Below are 11,187 nucleotides of genomic sequence, written 5' to 3' on the forward strand. Positions count from 1 at the left end.
CTTTTTTCTTTTTTTAAACTTGTAGTTTGAGCTTTCTCCTCTTCTCCATTCAGGTATGGAATTAAATGGAGCCATTTAGTTGATGTGTGCTTATTTTCATCCAGAATTCAATTAAAATTCTTCTAGCTGAACTAGAGCTAATTTTTTTTAACCAGGTCCAGGATAAGAGGTGATGGTGAAAGCAGGAAGAACACATGCACAAATGTGTTCATTTCAATCTTTGGGGGTTTTGTGAGCCAGGCTTCCTCATCGTGGTCTCAACAGGGCTGTGTTTGGAGGGGCATTGGCCACTGGGAGAGGCCGGAGAGAGCAGGCTGTCAAGAGCTCGGACTCTAGAGTTAGGCTACCTGGGTTTGAGTCTTAATTTTTTTTTCTTTTCCAGTGTAATGAATTTCAATTTTTCACTGTTTGCTTTCTGTGTATTCTTGGGCAAGTTACTTTAGCCTTTTAAGCCTCAGGTTCAAGGATAAAATGAGGATTAATAATAGTATCTGCTTCTTGGGGCTGTGAGGAGGCAGTCCTGGAGCCCCAGGTATCATGCCTGGCATACATGCTTGCTCAGTAAACTTTGGCCGTTAAGATCTTTATGTTATTAGCATTGCTGTCAATAGTAATATATTTGGTGTTCTGACCTTTTAATATAGAACAATATTGGCATTGGGTAACTTTTTAAAAAAAAAAAATCTCCTGTTACGTTTGAGTTTATAAAAATTTAAATTGACACGGTAAAAACCACCAAAAGCAAAGTCAAAAGACAAGTGACAAATTGGGGGGAAAATATATTTGCAGTTCATCACACAGACAGAGGGTTCATTTCCATAATGTATAAAGAACTACTACTCAATAAAAACAAAGACAATTGTAAAGTTTTTTTATGGTGATGTACTTACACTTAACTGTGCTACAAATTCATCTTTTTTTTTTTCCTGTCTCTTTCCTCTCATCTAGAAAACCACAGAGTGTGTTTTGTGTTTCATTCATAGTAGTTCACATCTGCTCCAGTCTTTCCAAGCCCACTACTACTGTTTTAGTTAAGACACTCAGTGTCTCATGACTTAACTGTTACCCTGTCTCCTTTTCTTTCTTCTCGAGTTCCTTTCTCCAGTCTGCACAGTATACCGCACCCAGATTCACTTCCCTAAAACATGTTCTCATCTTGGGCCACCAACCTACTCAGAAGCTTTCAGTGCTCCCCCACCCCCGGTCTAGAATGTAGTCTAACTTCTGAACCTGACCCTCAGGGCCCCATTTAGTCTGACTCATCCTCCTTATGGCTGTAGCCTTAGTCTTTTTCACCACTTCTTTTTAAGAACCCTCCAAACGTATAACCTGGTCTACTCAGCCTGGCCCTCCATACCCATTTCTCCCCTGATGCTGCCCTCCCTCCTCTCCACTAAGTCGTAGACTTGCTACAAGGCCCAGCTTATTTTTGTCTCTTCCAGGTGATTTATCTAGATGCCTCAGCCCTCTAAGTCTCTTGTTTTCTTACGTCCCACTGCATTTATTCATTGCCTGTACCTCTCCTCCTGTATTATTTTAGGTAAACTTTTTAAATTGAATACATAATACAGTAACTTTTCATAAGATACACACACTCATGTCATCAGCATACTTCTGTTCTGACACATGCCCCGTCTCCCATAGCAGATGGCAAGTGCCTGGGAGACAGAACCATGTCATACGTCTCTTTACATGAAAATGCACAACATCGGGTGCTCAGTGACTTCCAGATCAGAAATGTGAGCTTAGACTAGGCTTTGACAAATGAGAGAGACATAGAAATGTAAAGGAATATGTAAAATTTCCATTACTACCTATAAATTCTTTCTTGACAACTAGTTCCAACTGAGATATGATTAAAGGTAATACCATTTAGGTAAGTCTTGTTCAAGGATTCCTGGGTGTCAATCTATAAATAAGATTTTAAAATCCATCTAAACAAGACCACATCATAGTTTTTTTTTTTCCAACATGAAGTACACAGACATCTACAACATTCATTTTTGTTATTTTATCCAGCAAATACTTATTGATCATATGCAGTCTACTAGGTACAGTAACAGCATACAGTAGCATTCAGCTTTGAAGAACATAAAAGATCCTTCTTCTGTAAAGCTTATAGTTTAATGAGTCACTAGAAATAATTGGCAGAACTAAAAGAAGGACTTAGGATTAAAGATACAACAATGACTAAACAATAAAATAACTATGAAAAATTTGTTACTGAATCATTATAAACACACAGAACAAGAACACAGAGACAAAGGCTAAAACGAGGCTTGACACTGCAGTAGGGACTTTGGATGAGAAATCCATTTGATTATGACATTATCAGAAGGTATGGAAGAAGATGGCAACTATGAAGGTAGAATAAGGACAGGTTAAGAAGAGCAGAGAGATGTTATTAACATCATAGAAGTATGTAATTTTCAATAGTGCTTTACGGTTTACAAGGGAGGTACTTTGACTTGTTCATCAGTTGAGTCTTTGCCCTCATGATTTCATGCAGTGGGTGGTGTCGTCTCCCCATAGCTACCCAGCCCCATGTGCCTGGCCTAAGTTTAGACTGACTTCACGTTTTCCGCCAGCTGCTTTTGCCTTAAGGGAGCATGAGAATTTGTTTTCAGTCTTCTCTCTTAATTTTTGTAATTACTGCATTGAAATCACATCCCGGCTAACTTCGTTATCACCGTTTACTCTTTGCTTTAAACCTCAAAGCATGAGAAATCTTCCTAGCAAATCATGCCATCTGGGGGTTATAAGTACAAGGCAAGGTGAAGTTGGAGGTAAGTCACTTTCCAGCTCCTAGCTGTGGTGTCTCCACCACTTGGAAACACAGGCACAGAGAAAAGAAGGTAGAGGATTCATAGGCTGCTAGTCCCTGAAGAGTAATCTGTTGAAAGTATTATCAGTTCCCTTGTAGTTTTGTTTTGTCTTCTATTGGCCCTTTGGTTATGTCTTTTTGTATCTAGAAGGCTTCAGTTTGCAAAGCTATAAATCTGTCAGTTTTGTCGACGTGACTTTCACCTCAAATTAATGTTCAGCAAAGGGATTAGCCGATAAATATTTCAGGCTGTATTTCTTTACACAAAAGGGTGGATATGGTTTGAACAGGCTGCCAAAGCCAGGAAGAAAAGTTAATTGTGTAAATCAGTGCAGGCAAGAGCTGATCACCTTTCTGAAAGACAAGACAATGCGGCGCACAGCCTCTAAATAGATCTTTGGGGTCAAGTTGATGCCATATTGAAGAATCAATATTTACTGGGCTTTATAAAGTTACCCTTTAATGAACCTCAGGCATTTTGCTAGGCCATTAATTGCAGGAAGAGGAAAGGCGACAGTGGCTGGAGTCCATGGTGCAAAAATAGTATAAAAATAAGTGAAGAGACAAGACAGTCTCTTGCTAATGTGCAAAGGTCTCACCCTCAGGTTCTGTTCAAGCATTGCTGGTTTGTGTATTGAAAGGCTTTCTCGGGATCTTACTGACATTTTAAAAAAGAGCAGTTCTTGCATCTTAACAGAAGAAGGTCAGCCCTTTACTCTTTTGACACTCCTTATCTAAGCAGTGTGGCTTAATTTTCTGGGATGAATTCTGATGTCATTTTGGATTCTGTCTTGTAAATGTGCTAATCACCAGAATAGGTCTTTCTCAGAGTGTGGTTCATCCCTCCCTCTGACAAAGTTGAAAGCTTTTTAAATAAGAATTGTAATAAAGAGCATTTACTTTAGGATGCTGGCTTGAATCCAAAGCCTGATGAAAGGTTTTTGATAAATATTATCATTTGTACTTGTTTTATCATCCAGTAGAAGTGTTCCTCTGGCTGTTTGGTGTGTGTAAGTGTTCTGTATTCCTCAGTGGGTTATCAGAATCATTTGTAGGGCAGGAACCTTATCTTCTGTTTATTTTAGTTAGTGTTTCTAATAAATGTTGACTAGGTGGAGGAATGTATTATATCAAATTTTATCCTGGCTGTAACAGAACTAACATCCTCCCTGGTCAGTCACTGAAAGTCACAGGAGCAGCCTTGGTAGGTCCTGTGTATCAGGGTATGGCCCTGGGATGTTTGTTACAAGTTCTTGATCATATCTGCTCAGTAGATGCATTTTGGAATTGACTTTTCAGACTCCTTTCTCTAGTGCGTTTTGTCAGAGGAGGCTATTCAACTAATCAGAGAAGAGCTGCTGTTCCGTTCTCACTCCCATTCCCACTCCCATTCCCACTCTCCAGGATCTTTTTTCAGAATAAATACTGACAAGAAAGCACAGGACTTTGTTGGGATTATTGTGGTGTTTTCACATTTAATATTTTCATCTGTGATATTCTTTGGATATTCATTCTGGGTTTTTATTCTTCCTTTTCAGCTCTTTGAGAACTTCTACTTTGGTACCCTAAAGCTCAATTCAATTCACATCTCTCAGAGGTTCTCAGTAGACAGCTTTGGAAACTATGCCTCCTGTGGACAGATTGACTTCTCCTGAGGTGGATCTCGGGAAGCACTCGAAATTGAACATCCTGACAAGGTGCTAAGGAAAAGTATCATTTTAATTGCCAAGGAGGGATGTGGAAATTTGGGTGGTAACTTCCCTGGGTGGTTCCCTGAGGACACCATGCTGTCTAATGGTTGTCCACAGTTATCAGACAATCAGCCAAGATGGCTGTGGGCACAGGGGGAGAACTTAATGCCTATAACCTTTGGCGTGTTCATCTTTCACAGGGTCTGCCTTTCTTTCCAAAGCTCTTCTCCGGAAATGTACCTCTGAAGCCCACTGGAGCTCACATTCGCGTTATTCCTTCTATACCTACTGATTTTGCCCCCACCATTGAACTCTTTTGTATTAATAATTAGAATTACAGATGTGTGATCTTATTAATCTCTGTACCTAGGTCAAATGTCTACAGTTTCTAGAAGGTTTGTATTTTTCCCTTTCTCCTTGTACTCTTAACTTTTAATCACTACCCAAAAATTTTTTTTTTATTGTGGTAAAAAACAGATAACATAAAATTTACCCTCTTAATCATTTTTTAGAGTACAGTTCACTAGTGTTAAGTATATTTGTCTTGTGAAATATCTCCAGGGCCTTTTCATCTTAAAAATCTGAAATCCCCTTAAACAACTCTTCTTTCCCCTCTCCCCCAAGCCCTTGCTAACTCCCATTCTGCTTTCTATTTCTGTGGATTTGACTACTTGAGATACCTCATATATGTGGAATCATACAGTATTTGTCTTTTTGTGACTGGCTTATTCTGCTTAGCATAATATCCTCAAGGTGCATCCATGTTGTAGTGTGTGACTGGGCTTCCTCTTTAAGGCTGAATAATATTCCACTGTATGTGTATACAGTTACCCCTCAGTTTCCCTGGCTTCCAGGACCTCCCTCCATATCTGGATGTTAAGTCCCTTATATAAAATGGCATAGTATTTGCATAGAACCTATGCATATCCTCCTATATACTTTATTTTTTGTGGGGGGCGGGAGGGAGGAGGTATTATGTTTGTTTGTTTGTTTGTTTGTTTGTTTGTTTAATAGCAGTACTGGCGATTGAACCCAGGACCTCGTGCATGCTTGCTCTACCACTTGAGCTATATCCTCCCCCTCCTCCTGTATACTTTAAATCATCTCTAAATTATTTATAATACCAAATACAGTGTAAATGCAACGTAAATAGTTACTGGCACACAACAAATTCAAGTTTTGCTTTTTGTGACTTTCCGAAATTTTTTTTCTGAATATTTTTGATCTGCAGTTGGTTGACTCTGTGGATATGGAACCATGGATATAGAGGGCCCAATGTACCATATTTGTTTATCCAGTCTTCCATTGAGGGAAACTGGGTTCCTTCCACCTCTTGGCTATTGTGAATAGTGCTCTATGAACATGGCTGTCCAAGTATCTCTTTGAGACCCCATTCTCAATTCCTTTACTACTCAGAATTTTATCTTTAACAAAGTAAGTTAAAATTTTTACCCTTTACTTTGATCTGTCCTTTTTCTTCTGAAGTTGGTACCTTTTGTGTTTGTTAGTATCCTGTTCTTTCACCCTACCCTAACCCTCCCCTTCCCATGGCACTGATGGACTTGCAGTACTGTAGCTCTTTTCTGTTCCTGTTTATTTCTCCGGGCAGCAGCATTTGAAGCAATAATATCAGCAGAGCTGTGAGAGTGTCAGCCACAGAGGGCACTCCTTCCTTGCTGCAGGCCAGCGTGGGGAGGGGGGCTCCCAGCACAGCTTTGCCCTGCCCATCAGCTCCAGCCCACTGTCCCCTCTGTCTTCCCTTCCTCACAGCCTGTCTGCTTCCTTGGCCTCTTTCTCTTTTTCTGTCTCCTTCATTCCTATTCTTACTGTCTGTTTGAGAAGTCTGATTCAGAACCCCGTGTACTAAGGCCACGACATGGGAAGGACTGTGTATGACACTCAGAGATTTGTTTTTCAGTGTGATTGCACAGATCATTTGTGAATAAATGCATTTCTGAAGTAACTGTGTTTTTCTTTTAGTGTTATAATACAGTTTTAGTTTGACCCCTTAGTCAGTGTGTGTTGGCATACCGTGCTGCCATCACTTACTCATTGGCAGAGCTCTATTATTCACCCAGGACTTACATATTGGTGCCTGCAGGGTTGGTTTTTCCAAAAGAGCTTTCTGCTGGGAATATTCATTATTTATTTAAGTTGAGCTTTTGCCTTGCTCACTGCTGATTGTTAGATGGCGTGTGGGAATGAGTGCTCCCAGGGATAGCACTGAATAGTGAAGTCAGCTGTGGAGTCCAGTGCCCTTGTCTCATCTTGGTGCTGCTTCTTGCTTACTGGTTTCTTTCTGACAGCTGCCATTGGGCAGCCTTGGCCAGGAAGAAAAGATGTCTTCTTTTGGGTATCAGAGGTATGACTTGTGTTTTTAGTAAATTAAAAAAAAAAAGTTTTGTCTTTGGAAAATGTAACTTTGTATATCAAATACTAAATGCTTAACAGAATCGGAAATTGTGTTATTTAGTATTTAAAGGTAACCATGCATTTAAGGCCTTACCATATTGTTAAGTAGTTTTTCACAAGTTACTTGCTTTTTCACTGTCATTCTCTCCTGATTGTACCGTGTTTTCCAGCAGCTACGTGATATGGTGACAACATCACTCTGATGGTTAATGGAGTGTGTGTTTGTGTATTTTTGTGTTTTGTAGAATTTTGTAAGTGGGTAGGTATTGGTAGAATTGAAAATAAATTTTTATGTTTTAAATTTTCTTTCTAGAAGCCAGTTGATAAATTTTTGAGACTGTAACTAAAGAAAGTACAGTTTTAACTACTGTTGTAGAAGGGGGCATAGCAGGTGTTTTTGATGTAGAACTTTTAAGAAAGAGCAACAGTATTAGCAAATAATTTTTGATGAGGCTAAAAGAATTTTTCAGGATTCTAGGCCTCCTCTCCAAACTGTAATGGAGTAAAGGTTGGAGGATTTGCTTCTGTGTTTATAATCCAGTCTCTGTTAGTACTACCACTTTGCAACTCATTCTGCACTGAAATCGCGTTAAATTGCACCTAACATCGCTCCAGCTGGCTTTTGAGTCACTGACTTCACCCTCAACATCTCTAAGCGGAGGAGGGAAAAAAAAGTCTCACCACGATTATTACACAAGATCTTTGTTGTTATATAATGAACTTTGTTATGGAGAATAATTTTTATGTTTTTTTTTTTTGGATGGGGCACAATGACTTACCCCCAAATGAACTTCATACCTATCATAGAGACATGATCAGCATTACTGATCATGGCTATTTTTTAAGTGAGCTCCAGAGTTTACTAAACTGGATTCTGATGAGAATCCAGCTTCATAATGATACAAAAGTTGGTTCAGCGTTGCTTTTGCTCTGTGCCTTTTTCCTGGAGGCAAAAGGAACCTGATGGCACTAGAGGGGTATTAAGATAAGGAACATCTCTCCGATTCTCTCTTGATGCCTACAGGGAGATGGATGGCCAAGCCCAAGGATGCTATCTGTAGGTGAGGAAAAGGGCTGCTCTTGTGGTTGTTTACCTATAGCTTTTTTGTTGCAGTTAATAAAATGATCTCTTAAACAAAGATTAAAATAAGTTCACTGTGTGAAAAATCAAGCTTATACACATTATACTTTATGCCTTTTTTAGAGTGTATTTTATACTTCAGTTTAAATATTTAAAAAATAAATTCCCTCATCCAGAGGTTACTCTGAATATATTTAAGCACATATATCATATCATTAGGTGTTTTTTTTTTACAAATAACAATAGCTAATGTTAGCAGAATGCTCACATTTGTCATTTATTTGTATATTAATTCATTAAATCTTTACAAGCCCACTTAAGTTAGTGTTATCATTATCCTCATTTTAGAAACTAAGGTTTAACAAGGTTAAGAAATATGCCTGAGGTTATACAGCTTGTATCTGTTCTTAAAATGTAGTCTGTGGACACTTGGGAGTCCCTAATATCCTTTGCGGAAGAGGTGAGGTCCTACTATTTTGATAAAAATATTAGGATACAACTTGCCTTTTTCACTCTAATTCTCTCCTGAGTGTATAATGGAGTTTTCCAGAGACTGTGTCATATAGTAACATCATCACACTGATGGTTAATGGAATACTATGTTTGTTTATTTTTGTGTTTTCTAGAATTTTGTAAGTTGGTAGGTTTAGGTTATAGATACGTGTTTTTAGAGATTAATTCCGTTTGCTCTCAGTACTTCTGTGCTCTTACTAGCTATTTCCAGTTACACCTGCTTTTATGGGCTGAATTGTGTCCCCTGAGAATTCATATGTTAAGCCCTAACCCCCCAATACCTCAAAATGTGGTTAGAGATGGGGCCTTTAAAGAGGTGATTAAGTTAAAGTGAGGCTGAGGCTCTTAGGGTGGGCCCTAAGCCAGTCTGACTGGTGTCCTTACAGGAAGAGGAAATTTGGACACACAAAGAAACATTGCACCCCTAGTTCCCAAGATCAGCCCCCTGGGTCTGTCTGCAAGAAAGTTTGGTGATGGTATTGCCTAGCAGCCAGTGATTGGAAGGGTCTGAGAATTACACTCAAACTGACATTGAGAACAGATAGGGCCAGACTGAGGAAGTTCCTTCTGCCTCTGCCCTGATCATCAAAGCCCTTGAGGAATGACCAAGAGACAGAAAAACATTAAGTGCAATGGAAATAATAATTTTTGATGAGATTGTCAACATTGCCCACCAGATGTGGCACTTACCTTTAGCTCGAGAACTGTCTGGAACCATTAAAGAGATCCCAGGGACTGCCCAGTCTGGACTGCAATGTTGATGGTCGCCACCATCGTGACGTCACGGATGACACCAGCGGTGGTGCGGTGGAATGCTCAGCTAGTTAAGAACAACAAGGAAAATTCTTCAATAAAGGATCATTTGACAACAACAGCAAAAAACCATCAGTTATGTGCATGCACAGAGGAAAGGCCATGTGTGACACAGCAAGAAGGCAGCCATCTGCAAACCAGGAAGAGAGGTTTCTCAGGAGAAACCAAATCTACCAACCCCTTAATCTTGGACTTCTAGCCTCCAGAACTTTGAGAAAATAAATTCTGTTGTTTAAGCCACCTGGTCTGTGGTATTTTGTTATGCCAGCCCTAATAAACTAATAAACTTGCTGTAATGCCAAATCTTTTGAGCCAGATGTTAAAAAGAGATTGGCAAAAATGTGAAACAATACCGCTCTTACTAATTTTGGGGGTAATATGGTTGTTTTTCATACAATATATTTTGTTAATATGTAATGGATTCTGTATTGTTATTTTTAAATAAACTTTTTTTTTTTAATTCTTAAGGTTTTTTTTAAAGATTTTTTAGAGCAGTTTTAGGTTCACAGAAAAATTGAGAGACAGACTTAGTTTTATTTTCTAGTACAGTGTATCTTTGTCTATACTGTATATCTCACATAAACAAAACAAACATTCTTTGGGGTCTTCAATAATCTTTCGGTCTACAGGACTTCTGAGACCAGTAAGTTTGAGAAGTGCTATACTGTACTAATACTTCCCTTCAAATGGGATCATATTATACATGATCTTCTATAAAGAGCTTTTCTTACCCAGAAGTATGTAGTGGATCATAATAGTTGTCAGTAGGTACAGATCTACACTATTTTTATGTCTGCACAGTAGCCTATTGTGCGTAATATAACTGAACTAGTGTTGATCCCTAACTAATGGACTTTGATTTGGTTTCCAGGTTTGGCTGAAAGAAATAATTCTGGATTGAACATCTTTGTGTGTTTGTCTTTTTATGCTGGTGAGGTCATCTAGAAATGGGATTTAATGATTTTAATGATACGGTTAAATTTAAATTTCTTATTTGGAAGCTGAGGTTCATGCCTCCATTTTGTATTACTAAATATTAAATGCAAATGGAAAAAAAGCATAAAACATACATGCCATTTAACAAATACAGCCAGCAGCTTTGAGGCTGTTTGAAAAGGCTGACCTGCCAGGTAAGTCTCTCAAAAAGTAGGAAAACCTTTTTTCCTTTATAAACTATAGTTATTGTCTATTTTCTACAACTCTTTTCAACCTCATCTGGGAATCTGGATGTTCTCTCCTAGATGGCTTTACTGTTGGCTTAACAGTCCTGGACTGTTCATTTACTTCAAGCCTGGGGCTAATACTGACCCAACTTGAAGGTGCTACAGAAGGTGAGTCCCATTGAAGGAGCTGCCCAGGAGTGTGGGAAACATTTTGATCTTAAGGGTTCTGAAAACAACTGTAGTCTTATTGATGGGCATCTTGTCAATGCCTTTCCAAACTCTTTATTGGACAACTTTAGTAATTCCAGAAGACCAGGGACTTTATTAGGTTGTCCTGGAACAGGAGAGCTATGATATCTAGGCTCTACCTCCTCAGTGACTTGGAGACACATAATTAGCTTTGCTAAAAGACCAGGATTGAGATAGGAAAAGATGGCAAATGTTAGTACTATTCAGAACTATGGGACATTGTAGCCTTCACGTCTCAACCTGAGGGAAGAATATTTTTTAATGCCCACCATGCCCAGGCACTTAGTATGTAATTGTGTACAGGTTTAAAAGCAGTCTTCTGAGATAAATGGTACTATTTATAGATAAAAAAATAGATTAGGTAATTTGCCCAAGATCCCAGCTAGTAAGTGGGATTCCATCATCAGTCTGTATGACAAAAAACTCTGCTCTCCACTATAT

At 38.8% G+C, this 11,187-nt stretch overlaps 1 protein-coding gene across 5 annotated transcripts in view; it reads left to right on the forward strand.

Annotated features, from left to right (window-relative positions):
- ASCC1 (activating signal cointegrator 1 complex subunit 1) overlaps nt 1-11,187 on the forward strand; it is an 87,770-nt gene that overhangs the window by 75,215 nt on the left and 1,368 nt on the right. For 3 of the 5 annotated variants that reach the window (XM_006181150.3, XM_032470189.1, XM_032470187.1), the window contains exons 10-11: nt 4,363-4,521; nt 4,716-7,233. In XM_006181150.3, coding sequence (XP_006181212.1) covers nt 4,363-4,479 — 117 coding nt within the window. In that variant the 3' untranslated portion in view covers nt 4,480-4,521; nt 4,716-7,233. Of the gene's footprint in view, nt 1-4,362; nt 4,522-4,715; nt 7,234-10,575; nt 10,666-11,187 lie in introns of those variants that run through there. The other 2 variants (XM_032470188.1, XR_004316061.1) reach the window with 2 other exon arrangements.

Source organism: Camelus ferus, chromosome 29 (assembly GCF_009834535.1).
Source record: "Camelus ferus isolate YT-003-E chromosome 29, BCGSAC_Cfer_1.0, whole genome shotgun sequence".
Lineage (NCBI taxonomy): Eukaryota > Metazoa > Chordata > Mammalia > Artiodactyla > Camelidae > Camelus > Camelus ferus.